The following is a 22820-nucleotide window of genomic DNA, read 5'->3' on the forward strand; positions in this document are numbered from 1 at the left end:
CTTATTTTTTGACAGCTGAAGAATTGTAATCCTCTTCTGTTACCACAGTCCTGATATATTTTTAAAAGACGGCGGACGCGTATGTGGCGTGGTCCGCAATCACTAATTAGTTTATAAAATATTACTATTGTTCAGTGTTATGCAAGAATTTATGTGTGCAGCCAAGATGAAACGTCGAAAATGTGGAAGGACTTTATTTAAAGAAACAGCCAGCAAGATATAAAATTGAAATGCTACGGAGCCTATTGTTAGCAATACTGACTAAGGTAATTGAATTGGTTATTGTGCTCTCAAATGCTGTAGTGCCTGCTTATTACTTAATGTATTTCCATGCTATCCATCTCCTATTAATGGCAACAGAAATAACGGTGTTTTTATAGATTTTATACAGCTATCAGGGACCAGCTGCATGTCGGCAGACGTCGTAGGTAAGGCAGAAGGCGCATTGCCATTTACCTTGTTTGTGTTAGAACAAATAAGCCCTCGGTTACAAATATTAAGTCAAAATTGACCAGGTTTCGACGCTACTATGAGCGTCGTCTTCAGAATTAGAGTAACTGTTCTGAAACATATTAGGTATATAATACATTAATAAAATTAAAGTTTGTACTGACTGGTAAAAGATGCAGTACTTACAAGTCACATATTAAAAAAGATCTAAGCCGAAAAGGCGACGTCATGAATAGTTGTAAGCCGCTAAGGGCTGCTCGTAATGTGAACAAGGGTTGCAACGTTTGTGATTTAAATCCAATTTCTTTTAACGTGTGAAGTAGTATAGCAAAGAAAATTTCTAGCTCTGTCTGGTCCCTTAGGTTTCTCTGTTCGTAGTTGCTATGTCTCATATCGGGTCGTGGTCGAACATGATCGCGACACAAATAAATTAAGTGGAAATGCGAACTCTGTTCTTGGTCTTGAGAACGCTACGCCTTGTGCAAACAATTTCAGGTGACATATAAACTATCACATACAGTACTTAAGTTTTTTGAAAAGTCTTTGCTCTTCCCGCCAAGAAGTGGTGCAAAACTCGCAACAGACTTCTGAATCTTCACAAGAGAATAATAATTTAATCAAAATCTAAATATTTTTTTAAAAAAAAGACGCCACAATTGCAAGCTGTAAGGTCTCCGATAAACAGTGTTTGACGGAAGTAATTGACGTTCTTCAGTTCATGGGGTCTCGGAGATGCAGAATCGGCTCACTAACGAGAAAGAGAGACCCCTTTAAGTCGTTTCAGGTGCTTTCTCCTAGGTATTTTGCAGTAGTTTCTGTTTCCGTTGTAATCGATTAATAGTGGATTTACTTGCTTATATACACCGTACCATCAAAAACATGCAGGCAGCCCTACGTTACGCGAAACTGGCCACTAGATGTCACTAAAGGTGCACCCGCCAGTGTATGTAGAGACAGGGCACCTTGCGGTGCCAGTAGAAGCAGAATGGGGTGACCAGGAGAGCTCAGTAAGTGCGAACGTGGACTAGTAATTGGATGTTACCTGAGTAAGTAGGACATCCGTCCTGGACTTTTCAACCAATCTAAAGCTCTCCAAGTTGACGATGACACTATTGTGGAGTGTAGACAGAAAGGAAGAACCACATTTAAGTCAGATCCAGGTAGACGTCGCGTACTGACGGACAGTAGCCGTCGAATATTGTCGAGGGCGCTTGTAAGACGTCGCAAGAAATCAGCGGAACGACTCACTGACATTAGAATTGCTACCATTATTCGAGCTAGCACGGCGACTGTGAGCTGGGAGTACAACCGTCGAGAAGCTTCTCATGAGACAACCATATTTTTGCGGTCATTTCTAAAGGACGCTTGAGGTGATGTAAAGTGCGACGCCACCGTGGTGTATGTTTGGAAAAGAGTGATCTCTAAATCTAGATCTACATCCATACTCCCCAAGCCACTTGACGGTGTGTGGCGGAGGGTACTTTGAGTACCTCTATCGGTTCTCCCTTCTATTCCAGTCTCGTATTGTTCGTGGAAAGAAAGATTGTCGGTATGCCTCTGTGTGGGCTCTGATCTCTCTGATTTTATCCTCATGGTCTCTTCGCGAGATAGAGGGATGAATGACGCTATAGCCTTGTACAGTCCGATGGAAGTGTCTGGGTTTGGCCAAGGTCTGGAGAACGTTACGTGGCATCAGCTGTAGAGCCAAAAGTGAAATTTGGGGAAGACGCCGTTATGGTGTGAGGGATTTTTTGTGGTTAAGGTGTGGTCCCCTTAAGGAAAAGCTCTATAGCCGTGGAATGATATGAGAATATCTGACAGCACTGTGGACTGAGTACAGTAGAAGAACATTCCGGAGACAACTGCTTATATTAGCAGAAGGATGCACTCCGCCATAACGCAGCATGTGTGTGGCAAAAATTAGTGGAGAGTAACAGTTCTGAATCGGACTTTCCAACGCAGAGTTCTGTCCTATACGGAGCGGAACGCCGTTGGGAAGAGTTAGGACGTCGAATTCGCTTCAGACTGGAGCGTACAACATCACTACCTTCTCAGGTTTCAGCTCTTGAGCAAGAATGGGCGACCATTCCTCCACAGAGATACAGACGCCTCCTTGAAAGTGTTCCCAGCAGAGTTCAAGCCGTGGTAAATGCGAAGGGAGGCGTCTGAATACTTTCGAGCCGGTAGTGTATGCACAATTAAATTTATTTTCGAAACTTGTGCTGTGTTCGGTTTCGTTAGTAACAAGATGTAAGGGCTGACCGACAGGAATTCGGTCTATCTCTTACAGAGTGGGCGCTATAAGCCGTTAGGTGCGCTGAGCAGCGGGTCGCGCCGTTTGGAGGTTCGCAGTCGACCCTCGGCGCGGTCCAGACAGCCGACAGGCGGGCGGCCACGCAGCCTTCGGCTGGAGCGAGGCTGCCGGGAACCGGTCTGCTCTCGCACACTGCTCTGGTTTCACTTTCGCCGCCCCCAGCTCCCCCTATAAGAGGGCGGCGCGCGGCCGCCGGCGAACGCTCTTCGCTCAGCGCAGCCTCCACTCGCCAGCTCACCTCACAGCTTCCTCCACCTCAGCTGACCAGGAGCACGCTACGCGGCGGGGCTTCGCCATGAACAACACGCTCAAGGTCAGTAGTGACTGCGTCTGTGTCTAAAATAGTGCCGAGTGTCCGTCAATAAGTGCTCTATCACCACTAGTAGTTCAGAACAGTCTTGGAAAAAGCACCGACGTGTGGCAGTACTCATAAAAAAATACCTCCGCGATCAGATCCAGTGCAAGATCTGCCGCGGCCGGAACATAAGCCAATCTTATATATATATATATGTTCCGGCCTGGGCAGATATATATATGATATCGATCACGCACTCAGTTGTTGCAGTACTTATTTGCTACAGACTTATTTTCGCTTTCATCGACAGCGGGAGGAAAACAAGAAAAGTGTTACTCGCGAGGAGAACACGGCAAGTGCCATAACCCGATTTCCAAGAAGCTTCGCTCGGTGGAAGAGGCATCAAAATAAGCGAAGGCGTATCTCAGCTTATCCGTAGATACTCGACCGTTTCTAAGAAACCGACGGTCAATGTTTTCGAGGTACTTCATTTATACATAAGGCTCATCGGCCATTTGACCATCTTCTTCTGTACGGTGCACAAACAGTGCCCCGAAGTCTTACGGCAATCGGCAAAAACCGCGAGTAATGAGTATAATGGCCATGGGCACTGTGAATATAGTGTGGGACAGTAACTTGGGAATATGGGTGTCACGGGAGGGGTGCCAGAGATAAGTCCATTCAGTCGCGCTATCCTCTGTGTCCTCGGTGGCTCAGATGGATAGCCGGCACGGTAGCTCAGCGTGTTCGGTCAGAGAGTTTAGCTACCCTCTGTAATAAAAAAAACTGAGCGAATGGCTCTGAGCACTATGGGACTTAGCATCTATGGTCATCAGTCCCCTAGAACTTAGAACTACTTAAACCTAACTAACCTAAGGACAGCACATAACACCCAGCCATCACGAGGCAGAGAAAATCCCTGACCCCGCCGGGAATCGAACCCGGGAACCCGGACGTGGGAAGCGAGAACGCTACCGCAAGACCACGAGATGCGCGCAAGCACTGAGTGAATGGATCAGCGAACAACCTGACCGAGTGTCATCGGACGTCCGCCACGAAGAAATTCATCGAACAATATAGAACAAAGTAAGATTTTTAAAAAAGTTAGATAGAATGTCGTCTGCCATGTAAGCAGGAGATCCTGGGTTCGATTCCCGGTCGGGGCAGACATTTCATCTGTCCACGTTGATGTATATCAACGCCTGTATGCAGCTAAGCATAGTGATTTAATTCTGATTTCATACTTCATAAGTAGTTTAGCAAGGAATAGCTCAATGGAAGCGGCGGCTCACTGATTACCTTCGCAGCTTCACTCTTTTGCACTCAGTGTTCAAAACCGGACTATTATTTTTTAATTTTTGCTTTCATGTACCTACCCATATTCACGAATGTCTTCCAATGTATACTGAAATAACGTTCTCCGTATTCGTCTGCCAATCGTATGGTGAATGAATTAAAAAGTAAAAAGACAACAAATGAATGGAAAAATTATTTGAAGTTGTTTCTGGTGAAATTTCTGTGGTGTATCTTGATTTATAATTAATAGCAAGCGCCAGTTTTTTGGAAAATTGAGCTGTTATGCGTGGTTTGCCGCTAAATTATTGCTGACGCGAGGAATTTTCAGCAATATTAACGACGTTTCTTTCCTGAGAGAGATTCATAGGAAATGTCGCTGTGTCAAACCTGCCTTCACGTGGTGCACGTATTGGTCGGAATTTATATGTTTCTAATGATTTCACGAGCAGAATAAACATAAAAATAAAATTTAATAATTGATAAGAGAATGAAACATACACTCCTGGAAATTGAAATAAGAACACCGTTAATTCATTGTCCCAGGAAGGGGAAACTTTATTGACACATTCCTGGGGTCAGATACAACACATGATCACACTGACAGAACCACAGGCACATAGACACAGGCAACAGAGCATGCACAATGTCGGCACTAGTACAGTGTATATCCACCTTTCGCAGCAAAGCAGGCTGCTATTTTCCCATGGAGACGATCGTAGAGATGCTGGATGTAGTCCTGTGGAACGGCTTGCCATGCCATTTCCACCTGGCGCCTCAGTTGGACCAGCGTTCGTGCTGGACGTGCAGACCGCGTGAGACGACGCTTCATCCAGTCCCAAACATGCTCAATGGGGGACAGATCCGGAGATCTTGCTGGCCAGGGTAATTGACTTACACCTTCTAGAGCACGTTGGGTGGCACGGGATACATGCGGACGTGCATTGTCCTGTTGGAACAGCAAGTTCCCTTGCCGGTCTAGGAATGGTAGAACGATGGGTTCGATGACGGTTTGGATGTACCGTGCACTATTCAGTGTCCCCTCGACGATCACCAGTGGTATACGGCCAGTGTAGGAGATCGCTCCCCACACCATGATGCCGGGTGTTGGCCCTGTGTGCCTCGGTCGTATGCAGTCCTGATTGTGGCGCTCACCTGCACGGCGCCAAACACGCATACGACCATCATTGGCACCAAGGCAGAAGCGACTCTCATCGCTGAAGACGACACGTCTCCATTCATCCCTCCATTCACGCCTGTCGCGACACCACTGGAGGCGGGCTGCACGATGTTGGGGCGTGAGCGGAAGACGGCCTAACGGTGTGCGGGAGCGTAGCCCAGCTTCATGGAGACGGTTGCGAATGGTCCTCGCCGATACCCCAGGAGCAACAGTGTCCCTAATTTGCTGGGAAGTGGCGGTGCGGTCCCCTACGGCACTGCGTAGGATCCTACGGTCTTGGCGTGCATCCGTGCGTCGCTGCGGTCCGGTCCCAGGTCGACGGGCACGTGCACCTTCCGCCGACCACTGGCGACAACATCGATGTACTGTGGAGACCTCACGCCCCACGTGTTGAGCAATTCGGCGGTACGTCCACCCGGCCTCCCGCATGCCCACTATACGCCCTCGCTCAAAGTCCGTCAACTGCACATACGGTTCACGTCCACGCTGTCGCGGCATGCTACCAGTGTTAAAGACTGCGATGGAGCTCCGTATGCCACGGCAAACTGGCTGACACTGACGGCGGCGGTGCACAAATGCTGCGCAGCTAGCGCCATTCGACGGCCAACACCGCGGTTCCTGGTGTCTCCGCTGTGCCGTGCGTGTGATTATTGCTTGTACAGCCCTCTCGCAGTGTCCGGAGCAAGTATGGTGGGTCTGACACACCGGTGTCAATGTGTTCTTTTTTCCATTTCCAGGAGTGTAGAAATCCGAAAATTTAAAAAGATTTTTACCCCTGAAAACAGGTAACATGTATATTATCTAATCATTATATGACCCTATTACCTAGTTGCAATTTTACAACTCATATTACGCCAATCCATCCCCTAACTTGATAAGAAACATTCGTGTAACAACAACCTTCTACGGGAATGGGTGCATAAAAGGAAAAATAAATAAAAAAATAATCGGGTTTCGAACACAGGACGCAAACAGTGAGAGGACACGTCGCAGACCACTGTGCCATGGGTTGGGCTGCATTTGGTGTCCCCTAAAAGACATCTAATTTGAGCGGGAAACTTTGACCGTCGTTTTTCTCAGAACCGGTCGAGTATCTACGGATAAGCCGAGACACGTGCTCGCTTATTTTGACTTCTCTTCTACTGAGCGAAGTTTCTGAACAGTCGTGTTATGGCACTTGCCGTGTTCTCTTCGTCAATCTTCTTGTTCTGGTAACAGTAGTAACGTGTTAACGTGTGGTCGCAAATGGTGCATTCTGCATATGATTTCCCTCAATATACAGAGTGATTATAAAGTACCGCGACCCCTCTCGCGTGTCCACATATTCATGGATTGTCGCATTGTATTAATATGGAATCATGACAGAGGACAACTTTGAGCTAGTGTGATTATTCTTTATTATTTGTTCCGCGGTTTCTGTGTATGCACCACCGTTTTCACAAACGAGTATGGTTCTACTTTATGCACGATGTGAAATTCTCCTCAACATTGATGGCGTGGTGGCAGTAAATTCACGCCGAACAGCATTCATAAGTTTGCCAACTGTCTCGTAATGTATGGCAACAACCTTCTGTTTTGTGAACCACCATAACGCATTATCTCAAATGGCTCTGAGCACTATGGAACTTAACATCTGAGGTCATCAGTCCCCTAGAACTTAGAACTGCTTAAACCTAACTAACCTAAGGACACCACACACATCCATGCCCGGGGCAGGATTCGAACCTGCGACCGTAGCAGTCCCGCGGTTCCGGACTGTAGCGCCTAGAACCGCACGGCCACCGCGGCCGGCGCATTATCTCAAGATGACACTTCAGGACTTAGCGGTTGCCACAACGAACATGCAGGCTAATGGACAGAATCACGTCCATTTATCTGGAAATAACTGTAATAGTACAATGGGCTGGTGTCCCACCCTGCTGCAACCATACACGATCGAGCAGACCCCGAGCTTGCAGAAGTGGAATAAACCAATCACGAAACATGGTGAGACACGCTGTGTCATTCACAGCACCGTCAAAGAAATATGGACATATAAAGTGGATTGCAGACACTGCAGTCCATTTCATGAAACGGGGTGGGATGCGTTCAAGTTCTTGATAAAAATATGGGTTTTCTTTACTCCATAGATAAACGTTTCTCGCTTTTGCACTGTGGTACATTGCACAATCGCCCGAGGAAACACCTTCTCTCCTGATGGAAAAGTTGAAAAGATATCAAACATCCCCCAAACAAGCCTGATGACGTTTTTGCTCGTCATTACCATTAAGTCCGATTACAAACGTACGTTTAAATGTCTTCAAATAGTTCTTCGTATGTTTTTGTAATGTCGTGTATGGAACTCCCAAATCCTGTGACCGGTTACGAGTGGACGTTTTTGGCGAATGTTCGACAGACGCTGCAGCCGCCACAGACGTTTCCAGTCTTGTCTTTTATGCAACCAGTTGCAAAGAACTTTTTCTCCCACCGTAAAACTGTTGGTTTTGGCGGGGAAGGTTTCTGAAACCTTGCAGTGAAATCATGCTACCTCTCATTGATTATTCTGTATAGGACTGTTCGTAAGACCATGTGCTCATTACGATCCGTACCTCCGTGTTGTAAGTAGACTCATCGCCAGTGGTTTAGATGTAGGCCTGTGTCAGCACCTGCAACAATAAGAAATAACAACTCATTAACATCTATGTAATGCATAGAGAGTAAGGAAACTTCGTAATCACTCTGTAATGGTGAGTTGATGAACAGCTTGGCATTGTGTACTTCATTTCAAGTGGAAGACTTTTGATGCTATCTCTTTTCAAGCTCATCGAGAGAGCACCAACGAAGTGTGGAGAGCAGATTCCAGACGTAAAACTACTGGATATATAAAATTTGAGAGAACGGGAGGAGGAGAGCCTCAAAAATATATTGTACCAGCTGATCACTCCTTCGAACGGTTGCTGCTCATTCGATTAACTCCTCAGTTGCTCTCACGAAACTTAGTGTTTCCAGTTCCAGCCCTTCCATCAATGCTTGACTCTATTAGGAATTGAACACGGATCTGCTATATTTCAGTCCGACAGATTTATATCTCGACAGACGATAAAACATAGGGGCTGAAAATTCCGCTGTTCGCGTGGTGCTGGGTTTCTTTTCTTTCTTCCATCTCTTTACTGTGTAAGCACTGAAACAACTTTGTTGCCTCTAACGGTATTATGAGTGCTCTTAGAAAGGTTAACAGAGTGCTATGACTCTACGGTCAGTTATTCCTAATAATGCGCAGAATGAGAGAGAGAGAGAGAGAGAGAGAGAGAGATTATCTAGCACGACAGCCCATTCTTACCGTACTGCCATGTAACCAACGCATAATGGAGCTCCACCTAGCTCCTTGTCCTATCTAGATCTAGCAACTGTGTATGCGACCTTCATGGACCTTTTACATTTTTTTTCCTGGGAGACATTAGCGAACATTACATCGACGTAGTTTTCTTTTTCTAAAGCTTTGCAAAGACTTTACAACATTACACCGTTAGCAGCTCGGAAGCTAAATAAATTTTGTATAATAAACATCATGCTTACTAATTCTCCTTTGAATACTAACACTTATGGGGAACTTGTTTCGAAAATTTTAACCGTTTCCGAAAGAAAAAATTTCAGGAACTTTGAGCACTTGTAATCGTATAAATGGAAACAGATAATCAACGTTTGATGTAAAAACTAGCAGCTGACTCTACGCGCAACCAAATATAATGTGGAGGCGCAAAGATTCCATTTTCATGGAATTCCCCTTTTGACGATGGATCTCTTCGAATCAAAGACAGCCTGAAATATCTGGGAACTTGGAACACCCACAGAAGCCTGTTTGTGGGAATGAAGTCCTCTAATTGCGATTCATTGGAAGATTGCTAAAGGATTGTAATCAACTTATGGAAGGGATACATCACGATTCTGACCTCCAGTCGATTGTGTAAATTTCTTCATCACTCGGAATCCTAATCACTTTCCATTAGAGAATAAACAGGAACTTTTCAAAGAGCTCGTGGTCTCGCGGTAGCGTTCTCGCTTCCCTAGCACGGGGTCCCGGGTTCGATTCCCGGCGTGATCAGGGATTTTCACCTGCCTCGAGTTGACTGGGTGTTGTCGTGTCGTCTTCATCATCATCATTCATCGCCATTACTGTCGGAGGAAGGCAATGGCAAACCACCTCCGCTAGGATCATGCATAGTGCAGCGGTGCGGGTCTCCCGCATCGTCCCATACGCTCTGTCAAGGACTATGGGACTTCATCATCATCACTTCAGTCAAAGAAGATATGTGCGTTTCTTCACAGGTATACTTGAGAAGTGAGGGCGTGATAGAAATCGTCAACAAACTCTCACGCGAGGCACTGACGGTAAGCTACAGTGTTTCGCGGGGAGAGTTGGCCATAAGATTTGAGAATGCACGCTATGAGTCGAGATACGAATTACTTCCTCATATAGGTGTATGTCACACATATCATGAAACAACCATGATGACAATATCTTCGAGAGTTTCGGATAGCCAGGATGAGGTAGGAGGAACAAAGAGAGGCGTGGGACACAAAGCTGCTGACGCAATGAACGCGATTTCGCACACACTATGTGGCGAGCAGCGTAGTAAAGATTTAAAATCCAGCTCTGATGCGTGCTGAAAGCGTGTCGTGAACGGAAATAGTCTCCTCGCTCATATAAGTACTACGCTTCACATGTACGACATACATGCTAAGAAATTATTCGAATGGAAAGAAAAGCGGTAGATGTGATTTACATGTACAGATAAACAAATTATCACACTTTCAAAAAAACTGAATGATTTATTCGAGAGAAACAGCTTCAAAAATTGAGCAACTCAATAGCGCGATTCGACCTCTGGCCCTTATGCAAGCAGTTATTCGGCTACATAGTGATTGATAGAGTTGTTGGATGTGCTTCTCGGGGATATAGTGCCAGATTCTGTCCAATTGATGCGTTAGATCGTCAAAATCCCGAAACCATTGGAGGGCCCTGCCCACAATATTTTTAAGCGTTCTCAAATGGGGAGAGATCCGGTGCGCTAATGGCGAAGGTACGGTTTGACAAGCACAAAGACAAGCAGCAGAAACTCTCGCCATGCGCGGACAGGCATTACCTTGCTGAAATGTAGGTCTAGGATGGCTTGCCATGAAGGGTAACAAAACATAATCGACTTACCACTGTGCTGTAAGGGTGCCGCGGATGACAACAAAATGAGTCCAGCTATGAAATGAAACGGCACACAAGACCATCACTCCTGGCGTAGGACGGATGACAGTCAGATTGGCATCGCACCGCTGCTCATTTGAGTCAGTTCGACGCAGGACTTATCACTGAAGACAATTCTCCTCTAACCAATGAGATTCCAAGCGGAATGTGCCCGACACACTGCAAACAGGCTTATTTAGTGTACAGAGACCAATGGTAGTCAGTGTAAGAGCCGCCGTAAGCTTAGCCCACTTACTGTGAGCTGCCTATTAATGGTCCTTGTGATCACTGAAGCACGTCGGATCGATGATAATTAAGAAACCGGGGCTCTGAGTGCCTCTCTGACGATTGCTGGATCCTCTCGTTCTGTCGTCTCTTCAGGTCGACTGCTTCCCTCCTGACGCTGCATTCGGCCATGGTTCACTAACCCATCACTGAGCCCAAATAAACTTCCTCTTTCGAATGCCGACATCTGCGTATATTGTACGCACGCCTGTCCACGAGGTGTAGTTATTGTTCAACTGAGTACAAAATTCGCAAATACGTTATGCCCTGGTGTCGACACGTCCGTCGTTTATTATCCTTGCCAACTGCGCGATGAAACTGCGCTGCAGCGTTACACGTTCATCCATCAGTGGCCAAAGTTTTGTATTTTTCGTCGATACATGTATGAATATCAATTTGTCATCAATTTGCATAATTCTTTCGTGGCACAACAATGAAACAAATTACGTTCTAAAGCTCTGTGCACCAATATTTACTAACTTTGAATCGAATGCGATGACTTTGGATCAGACACTGGATTCGTGTTATTAGTGAGCACGGTCCAAATAATGGTAAAGCCCCTCTTAATTAGTATTGCCGAAGTTTATACAAATAACTTCATTCCAGTTCCCATGCACCATTCGCGGGTGGAATAGGGTAGGGGGCGATCATCTGTTAGCGGTACCAGAACTACCGTCCGCCACACACCAGTAGGTGGCTTTCGGAGTATGATGGAGGTGGAGATGCACTCGTAATTTCTTCAAGTACTCACAAACGAATCATTCCTCTGCTCTTGATACGCATTTAAAACTTGTAACCCTATAGTTCCTTTCGTTCCTTCGGGATGTTGCTTTTAGGCCATCTCCAGTCTTCCATTCAAATAGATCATTAACACATTTAGCATTAAACGGTTTGTTTGTTTACTCTTGATTCACATAAATTACGGATCAGAAGCCGTGCTTATTACATAGTTTCATTTCAATATTCTACCTCTGTTTTATAAAGCAGTAATTTTTTAATGTCCTTGTGCAATGTATACTCTCAGTATACAAGTGTGTTAAGTAATGTAAAGGCGGCGAAACTTTGACTTGGACATGATTTGTGATTGGTGTAAAGAATGGCAGCTTACTCTAAATATAGATAAATGTAAATTAATGCAGATGAATAGGAAAAAGAATCCCGTAATGTTTGAATACTCTGTTAGTAGTGTAGCGCTTGACACAGTCACGTCGATTAAATATTTGGGCGTAACATTGCAGAACGATATTAAGATGGACGAGCATGTAATGGCAGTTGTGGGGAAGGCGGGTAGTCGTCTTCGGTTCATTGGTAAAATTTTGGGAAGATGTGGTTCATCTGTAAAGCAGACCGCTTATAAAACACTAATACGACCTATTCTTGAGTACTGCTCGAGTGTTTGGGATCCCTATCAGGTCGGATTGAGAGAGGACATAGAAGCAATTCAGAGGCGGGCTGGTGGTAGGTTTGAACATCACGCGAGTGTTACGCAAATGCTTCAGGAACTCGGGTGGGAGTCTCGGGAGGAAAGGAGGCGTTCTTTTGGTGAATAGCTACTGAGGAAATTTAGAGAGCCAGCATTTGAGGCTGACTGCAGTACAATTTTACTGCCACCAACTTATATTTCGCGGAAAGAACACAAACATAAGGTAAGAGAGATTAGGGCTCGTACAGAGGCATATAGGCAGTCATTTTTCCCTCGTCCTGTTTGGGAGTGGAACAGGGAAAGATGCTAGTTGTGGTACGAGGTACCCTCCGCAACGCACCGTATGGTGGATTGCGGAGTATGTATGTAGATGTAGATCTAAAACAGAGGTTAATCTCTGCAACTGTACGAACTTCTGTTCATTTTCTGAAAGCTAAAGTGCTTTGGGGAGCTATTCTGCTGTGAATCCAATATAATTTTTGCGCCATTGCTGAGTGGAATTCTATAAATTCCAAATAGTGTTAATTAAATCTAAAGCCAGATCATTAACAGATCTTAGTCTATTCGATACTTCATGTATCACTGTCGAGATGGGAAACCGCATACTTAATTGTAAATTAGACAATGGCTCTTCCGTCCTATGACGTATTTGAGTAAACTGCCACAACCAATGCAATAAATAGACAAACCGCGATCCTTAACACTGTACCCCTAACTTCTTCCGTCAAAAAAATTTGCTTGAAGAAAAGAGGTCGGGTGTTGAAAATGAGCACTCTTGATTTGTCTGTAGGAAACCAAAGTTCAGAAATGAGTACCGGAGTTGCCTCAATCCTCGACTGAACAACATTCGTTGTTGCTCCGCGATGTACCGTCTACGTCTCTGCGAAGTGTAACCTGCAACTGTGTGGGTGTGAAATGGTGGGTTCCTAACCATTCGCATGTTGAGCGCACCAGCATGTTGACAAGGAATTGCACAGTTACTAGATTCGAAAGCACAGTTTCACCCAGCAGTAGGCAAGATCGTAGGATATCACTCCGCTCTACTTTTCTAGCGGCCGCTCACTGAGTCGTTAGTGTAATTAACGTAAGTAGAGATTGAGAGATACAGTTACTCCTAAGTCGCTATATGGCTTTCAGTTGGCTGTCTAACGGATACATGTATCCAGGACAAAGAGAGGGTAAATTCCGTACGCTCTTTAGACTCATTTAGACATTTCTTGTGAAACCCAAGTCTCAACTCGTACTTTCCTTACGTTGTTATTTTTCTTCGGACGGCAGGAGTAATTTGGATAGTTAGTCAGCTGTGAATCCAATGTACTTATTCCGTCATCTATGATTCTGTGTCCTCTAAATGACGTTACCTAAAACAAACCAAGTCATTTGCTGATTGTAGTTTATCCATTGTGGAACTAGCTGAGGAATACGTGTCGATGCCAGAATGTTCACACTTTACTGCCAGTTAAACACTGGGTGTCCTGAAAGCCATGGATCAGAGTGATACGAGGATGCAGTGTTTCTTGAATTTACATAAACCACTTGACTGTGAACGACTTCAACGCCTATTAACGAAAGTACTATCATATGCAGTATCAAACGAAATTTGTGATTGGGTTGAGGATTTGAGACTTTCTTGGTAGCGAGGAACTGTGTTGGAACCTTTTCCGTTCATGTTGTGCATTACTAGCCTGGAAGACAATATTACTTGCTCCACAAACTGCGACATGGTCGCGAATTGAACAGTGACTCGAATGTAGAATAAATTTCCTTTATTCAAGTCTATGGTCACAAAATTTTGTCATCAGACTACCGGTTTCGGTCTATAATGACCATCTTCAGATCTATTTTATACAAACATGTTGTTCTAATACAACCTCAGAATTTTTGCACGTGATGAAGTATCATTTGAAAAATGTTGCACAAATATTCTGACAACTCTTGACAAAATTTCAAAGCAGTGCAAATATTCGCAACTCACTTTAATGTTCAGAAATTTGAAAGTATGCACTTCGAAAATGATTATATCAACGAGTCATAACTGGAATCGGGGAACTCATACAGATACCTTGGTGTACCAGTTTGTTGGGATATGAAATTAATGATGACATAGGCCAAGTCTCGGTTCATTGGTAGAATACTAGGGAAATTCAGTCAGTCCACATGATTACTAGCAAAATATTAACGCGATCCATCCTAGAATACTGTTCATGTGTGTACGATCCATACCAAATATTATTAACAGGGGACATTGAACGTATACAGGGAAGGACAGCGCGAATGAGGACAGGTTCATTAGAAACACAGGAGAGCGTCACGGAAATCCTGAGAACTTGGAATGGGATATATACGTTAACCAGTCCGCGAAAGCCTATTCACACCGTTTCAAGAATCTCTATTGAGAAATCTAGAATTATACTACTACCTCAGACGCATCGCTGCCGACAAAATTAGGCTAATTATTGCAGCGCTTCATAAACGAATGGCATAATACTTGGTACGATGGAAAAATTTGCGGAGCATAGATATACACTCCTGGAAATGGAAAAAAGAACACATTGACACCGGTGTGTCAGACCCACCATACTTGCTCCGGACACTGCGAGAGGGCTGTACAAGCAATGATCACACGCACGGCACAGCGGACACACCAGGAACCGCGGTGTTGGCCGTCGAATGGCGCTAGCTGCGCAGCATTTGTGCACCGCCGCCGTCAGTGTCAGCCAGTTTGCCGTAGCATACGGAGCTCCATCGCAGTCTTTATCACTGGTAGCATGCCGCGACAGCGTGGACGTGAACCGTATGTGCAGTTGACGGACTTTGAGCGAGGGCGTATAGTGGGCATGCGGGAGGCCGGGTGGACGTACCGCCGAATTGCTCAACACGTGGGGCGTGAGGTCTCCACAGTACATCGATGTTGTCGCCAGTGGTCGGCGGAAGGTGCACGTGCCCGTCGACCTGGGACCGGACCGCAGCGACGCACGGATGCACGCCAAGACCGTAGGATACTACGCAGTGCCGTAGGGGACCGCACCGCCACTTCCCAGGAAATTAGGGACACTGTTGCTCCTGGGGTATCGGCGAGGACCATTCGCAACCGTCTCCATGAAGCTGGGCTACGGTCCCGCACACCGTTAGGCCGTCTTCCGCTCACGCCCCAACATCGTGCAGCCCGCCTCCAGTGGTGTCGCGACAGGCGTGAATGGAGGGACGAATGGAGACGTGTCGTCTTCAGCGATGAGAGTCGCTTCTGCCTTGGTGCCAATGATGGTCGTATGCGTGTTTGGCGCCGTGCAGGTGAGCGCCACAATCAGGACTGCATACGACCGAGGCACACAGGGCCAACACTCGGCATCATGGTGGGGGCAGCGATCTCCTACACTGGCCGTACACCACTGGTGATCGTCGAGGGGACACTGAATAGTGCACGGTACATCCAAACCGTCATCGAACCCATCGTTCTACCATTCCTAGACCGGCAAGGGAACTTGCTGTTCCAACAGGACAATGCACGTCCGCATGTATCCCGTGCCACCCAACGTGCTCTATAAGGTGTAAGTCAACTACCCTGGCCAGCAAGATCTCCGGATCTGTCCCCCATTGAGCATGTTTGGGACTGGATGAAGCGTCGTCTCACGCGGTCTGCACGTCCAGCACGAACGCTGGTCCAACTGAGGCGCCAGGTGGAAATGGCATGGCAAGCCGTTCCACAGGACTACATCCAGCATCTCTACGATCGTCTCCATGGGAGAATAGCAGCCTGCATTGCTGCGAAAGGTGGATATACACTGTACTAGTGCCGACATTGTGCATGCTCTGTTGCCTGTGTCTATGTGCGTGTGGTTCTGTCAGTGTGATCATGTGATGTATCTGACCCCAGGAATGTGTCAATAAAGTTTCCCCTTCCTGGGACAATGAATTCACGGTGTTCTTATTTCAATTTCCAGGAGTGTAGATATAAATGCAGATGTAAAGAAGTTAGTGACAGCCATTAAGCATGGTTATTCGAAGCCGTATACTCTTCATGGGTATGAACGTGTGCGGAAATGCCTTAATTGATCAGACACATGCAGCGTCAAGCAAAAAATTCTTTTGGTTAAAAGCGCACTTGTTTTTCACAGTAGTTCTCTTTTGGGTCAATGCACACTGAATGATTTTCCATTACCTGCACTTCATATACGACGATCAGCTCGGAAGTTCTCCACAGCGCCAATCTACGGCCACTGAACAGTTTCCAATCATCATTTTCTTTAAATGTAAATCAGATGAAAGTCAGATGGTGTCAAATCAGGTGTACAACATCCATATCTAACAAATTCGTATCTAAGACCGCCTCGATTGTATCACTGCCAAAACATGCTTGTGCACAGATACGTTCCTCTCATGGAAGGTCATTACTTTTAATTTTGAAATTTAGGCTACTTCTACGTGTTTTCCACCTAGTTGGTCCAGAAACTTTATATTGTAAAAATAATTCCTTTTGCATAATAGAAAACACCGGTCATAAAATTTTCAGTAAATGAACTCAGCTTTTCCGTTTTTGGTATAGACATCAAGAACTGGACACACGGCTCCTTAAGAAATCGAACAAAATTCACTGGCTGTATTTTAATCGTTCTGAATATAGCCGATTAAATTCTTTTTGCACTTGGTTTTTCTCAGCATAAAACAAATGCTCGAAACTTATCCGCAGTTAATTCTTCAGTTACTTCGAGCATCCTTAGCTGGCAATAGTCCTATATTATAGTATTCATTTTCCTAGGTTTCTCGTCTGAAGTTGCCGTCAACTTCAACATAAGTATGTTCACGTTTTAATTGAGTCACCTGTTTCTGAATGAGGACATGAAGGAGCAGACCCCTTCTAAACCTTGTGACAAAACTCGGTTGGCAATATACTCTCCAAATCAAATTTACTTAGTTTCAACGTAAAACAAACTACTCGCAGAACACGTTGATACTTGGCTTAAGCAACTGCGTAGCATTCATCAACGTAACCAAAACAAAACCTGATTGCTGTGCCATTGATAGCTCTGCGCCAGGAAGAGAAATATTCTCGTATGTGTTAGATCCTGTTTTCTTTTGATTTATGTAAACCAATTTTTTTTTCTTTTTTGTTTAGATTTTTTTATGCATGTGACAACTATGTTTTTGTCTGTTTGAAATACAATGCAGCTACAATCGTTGTCCCACGCTATTTGTTAACATGTTATCTGGTAAACCGGCCCTTTTCACCTTTCGTTTCCTATGTTAAAGCAGCCAGTTTTTTACCCTTCTGTAGTCTGTTTCGTTATGAACCAACAGGCTAGAGAGAGCCTACGGTTATCGATGTGTTACATTATTAAGTTACCTAGCTCAATATCTAATGCGCTATCACATTTAAGGAAAGTAAGATGGCTGAATAGATAGTCTTGAACTGCAAAATATTTAATTTTACAAGAAGATTCATCCAAATTCACACGCCTATACCTTCTACGTCAATGAAGATAGGAACTTGGGATAAATTGATTATACGGGTAGGACCAAATGAAACATTCGATTTTACAAGGACATATCTTTCACATGCATGCACATACAACTTAGGATGCATTTCACAATTACGTTTAGATTATTTATTGTTGTCTCAGTCGTATATAATCAGACTTGATAACTAGTTGTGATAACATTTATAATCATCATCAGATCTTATCTACCAGGAGCTGTTGGAAGCATTTTTTTTTAAAGAAACAACACAGTCATTAGCTGTAAATAATCGGAATAGCAGTACAGTCCACTAGTAACAACACAGCGTGGCATCTAGCATTTTACTAAACCCACATTGGATGATACAGATCCATGTGTCATGACTGGAATAGTCAGTGTAACTACTAAACCAACACGAGTTCCATGGCTGTCTCTATTGTGTAATATTCTGCAACTATCAATTAGATGAGAAGCAGGAGCTGCGATAGATTTCCAGAAGTGTACCACTCATCATAACTCACTTCTGTATAACCCGGTACAGAGTACATCTGCCACCAGACTTACGTCCAGGAAACCACGCCAGCCAACGCAAGATGTGCCTCTTCTTTCTAGTGCGTACCAAGAATGGAAAGAAGTTTGACAGAAGTTTCCAATGGATTTGATCTTCACAGGAAACTACGGACATCTCTGAATCGATCCCATAGAGGGCATCGAAGGTGCGGTGCCTCTTTGTAACCGCGCGGGGTAGTTGCGCGCTCTTAAGCGCCTTACCACGGTCCGCGCGGCTACCCCCGTCGGAGGTTCGACTTCTCCCACGGGCGTGTGTGTGTGTGTGTGTGTGTGTGTGTGTGTGTGTGTGTGTTGTCCTTAGCGTTAGCTAGTTTAAGTTAGATTAAGTAGTGTGTGAGCCTAGGGACCGAAGACCTCAGCAGTTTGGTCCCATAGGAATTTACCACAAACTTCCAAATTCCCAATTTCCTATTTGTATGAATGGGGATCCAAGGACGCCCTGACGTGCGACTGTGGGGTTGCTGTGCAACGTACGCTGCGTGTGGATGAAGAGTATTTATTACAACAATTTCCCGGTGAACTGAATGAGCTGCATTTGGCAACAACAAGCTCTGTGGACTGGTTAAGAGATACAGATATTCAGTTACAGAATTTTGGTGTCTTTGTGTACGTTATGTTTTTACGATCACTTAACTATGTTGTATACTAAGTCTTTATATAAAAATGTAACATGTAAGCTGTACGATAATAATAATGATAATAATAATAATAATACACCTTAAATTATCTGCTTGCTAAAAAAAATTACTTTTCGCAATTCATGATTAACCATATCTGAAGATGATAATTAATTGTGGTCCATATTATTTGTCAAGTGTGATTAATTGCATGTGACAGTTTTACAATAAATATTTCGAAAAAAATTATACGGCAGCTCTCGTGACAGTATGTTAACATTATTATTATATTTACCATCCACAAAATGTTGAATTTGACCTCCACCGAACTCGCGACAAACATCTAAACGATGACCGAACTCATCCCATACTTTTATGGGTATTATTTAATTGAAAACCTCTCCAGTTGCTCTGCAGAACTTCATTTAGTACGCTACCGGTTTGGCTTCACCAGTAAACCACTTTCCAGTATTTCTGAAAGTAGCAGTAAATGTAATAGATGTATACACATGCAGATAATGAAAGAAGAAAAATTGAAGTTTACATATGTGTAACTACAGATAGAACTTAGATTATGCTATACAGGAACAACATCCAAATGAAAAAAATATATGTCTGGTGGATTTAAAATCTTACATTCAGAATGGTATCATGAGAAATGTGGGTATCTTAACGCAATATGAAATACAGGAAGTAACTCCATCTTCACAGCTCATGTCATACAAGAGAATCACAAGGTGTACAACATCGAAAATCATCCCGAAACCCTTCGTAAAATGAAGAAGGGACACTTTATGGACATAATGAAGACACAGAAATGTACGGCCACCTGAAAAACTGCAAATCAAATACGCTCAATGAGCAATGTACACTTAAAAGCACGAGTTTCTGGATATCTGCCACCGCGTTATTGATCACTTCTTTAAAGTTATGCCACAAATTCTTAACTGTATCTAGATGTTTACCTAGACGTTTGTTAATATGCTCTGTAAGCAGTCCACGATCCATCATAGGTACGCTACCGACCTCTGTAGTTCCTTGTACCTCAACTTTTGCGCGCTAGACAGCTAACTTCTTAAATACAAACTTTTTAAATCCAATAAATGCTTATAATGTAATGAATTATACTGTCTTGAGACATCCATATTTCTCAGTATATCACTGAGCACGTAAGGTTCTAAGCTCAGTAGATTTGTACTTTCATCATTTGGACGTTGCTTCCGTACGTTATGATGTAATTTTTGTGCTCTGTCTATGGTTACGCATATGTAAGCCTTACTTTTTCATCTTCTATTATGTACATGTGTATATATCTACCATAGTTATGGCAATTTTCAGAACTACTTGAAAACTGCACAATAGCAAAGCCGAAACAGGTAGCGGTAGCGGACCAGATAAAGTTCTACTAGCAACTAGAATGGTTTTACATTAAGTTAGCAAACAGTTGCGGAGCACGGGGAGAAACTATGAATTTTTTTTCTGGAGTGACTGTATTCACTGTTACTGCTAGACGTCGTCACAGTTTACACGGAATTGCTGGAAGCGAAGGCACATAGACAGAGTCCGCCACCCACACACACACACACACACACACACACACACACACACACACACACAAGATCAAAGTTCACCTTATAGGGCGACCCTGGAGGCCAGTGGTGCAACGCGTGAGTTGTACGCCCTTTACAGATGGTCCATTGTGAGGCCATACTCTGGACTAACATCGTGCCTCCCAGTTGTGATTGAATTGCACCTGTTGAATCGGAGACCCCAAAACGCCTTTTGTTGCTATGTTATCGCAATCTTGACCCAACGCACACAGGGTATAAACGAACGAGCTACACTATAACAATCCTTACAGACCCCACATGAACCGGCAACTTAAATTAGTGCGAAGGCAAAGTTTCGACGTGTAAACTAAAATTAACTCCAACTTTTTGCCTTTATTATGGACCGCAAATTTCTCACAGTTAATTGTTAACATCCACTGTTAGTCTTTAAAATTGCAACACTGAGGCAGCGTGTAATGTACTTCATGTCGCTATAAGGTGTATAACATGCTTGGATACGCAAGTGATTAGCATTTCAGCGCAACCGCACAAAGAAGAGAGAAGCAATGCTATCTACGTTCTGTTTAATTTTTTTTTTTTAATTTGTGGTAAGATGGGACGAAACTGCTTAGGTCATCGGTCCCTAAGCTTAAACACTACCTAATCTAAGTTAAACTAACCTACGATATGGACAACACACACATCCATGCTCGAGGGAAGACTCGAACCTCCGACGGGGGAACCCGCTCGGGCCGTGACAAGACGCCCCAGACCTCGCGGCTACCCCGCGTATCTACGTTCTGTACTTCTGTACTTACCCAGTGGGTTTCTCATCCAGCAATCGTATTTGACTGTTGTTTGTCTGTGAGAAGATCGTGATATACCTCGTGTAAGAAGTAGAATTGGCTACCAGTACACGTTGTAGGGGAGCGACGTATCCTACTGAGAATATGGTTTATCATTCCACGATATTGCTGCTCGCATTCGTCGTTGTGCTGCAAATGTCATGCGAATATCCGCTCAATGGATTCAGGATGCTACGGTCGTAGGTTCGAATCCTTCCTCGGGCATGAATGTGTGTGATATCCTTAGGTTAGTTAGGTTTAAGTAGTTCTAAGTTCTAGGGGACTGATGACCACAGATGTTAAGTCCCTTAGTGCTCAGAGATATTTGATTTGATTCAGGATGGGCATACTCAATGGTTTGCCAGATCTCAAAGACAACAAGCAAGTAGCGCCCGATATGGCACGCATTTTGTTCGCTCGGCTGTTTGTGATCAGGGACAACGCGAGAACTCTTGGAACACTACGGACTGTGAGTACGGTATACTATCTGGAGGCTTTACTTGACGCGGCAGCAATGAGTGGCGCGCCGACGTCCTGTGCCCAAGAACAACGCAGGACACACGAGTTGGCCCATGTCCCATCTCCAGAGGAGTCTCGTTTCTCCGTACACTGTGGGGATGGACGTGTCTGTGTGGCCATTCCTAGGAGAAGGAATGTTACCAGATTGCATTCTTCATGGTTATATAGGCCTACCACTTCAGCTGATAGTATGGCGTGCCCTTGGGTGCACAACACGAGAACTTCTGGTTCGCATAGCCATTAATTTGCGCTGGAGATGTCATATTTATGGCGTGTTAAGACCGTTTGCTGTGTCATATTTTTCAGGTTATCGTGATGTTATCATTTAACAAGATAATTCAAGACCTCGTGCTCCCCATGGTGGTCTGACCTACTTGCATACAGAGTATGTTCGACTGTTGCCGTGGCGCCGGCCTCAGTGGCCGAGCGGTTCTAGGCGCTTCAGTCTGGAACCGCGCGCCGCTACGGTCGCAGGTTCGAATCCTGCCTCGGGCATGGATGTGTGTGATGTCCTTAGGTTAGTTCGGTTTAAGTAGTTCTAAGTTCTAGGGGACTAATGGTCTCAGAAGTTAAGTCCCATAGTGCTCAGAACCATCTGAACCATTTTTTGTTGCCGTGGCCGACAGCTACGTTAGGTATCTCACACATGAGAATCATCTGCTCATGGGTTCTCCATAGAGTGGCACAGAACCACTCGCCAGTCAATACTACTTTTCAACGTTTGCATAGATTTAATCGTGATGGAATGTGATACCCGTATATTTCATCCAACCTGAGATCAGCTCGATACCCAAATGGGATAATCCGTTG

The 22820-nt window shown here is 44.5% G+C and overlaps 1 protein-coding gene across 1 annotated transcript in view; it reads left to right on the forward strand.

Annotated features, from left to right (window-relative positions):
• The first annotated feature begins 2979 nt into the window (after positions 1–2979).
• Positions 2980–22820, forward strand: part of LOC124544817 (general transcriptional corepressor CYC8) — a 92465-nt gene continuing 72624 nt past the window's right edge. Inside the window, exon 1 of the mRNA XM_047123508.1 lies at positions 2980–3077. Within this exon, the coding sequence (XP_046979464.1) occupies positions 3060–3077 (18 nt within the window). The 5' untranslated portion in view covers positions 2980–3059. The remainder of the gene's footprint in view (positions 3078–22820) is intronic.

The sequence above is a fragment of the Schistocerca americana genome, chromosome 8, assembly GCF_021461395.2.
Source record: "Schistocerca americana isolate TAMUIC-IGC-003095 chromosome 8, iqSchAmer2.1, whole genome shotgun sequence".
NCBI lineage: Eukaryota > Metazoa > Arthropoda > Insecta > Orthoptera > Acrididae > Schistocerca > Schistocerca americana.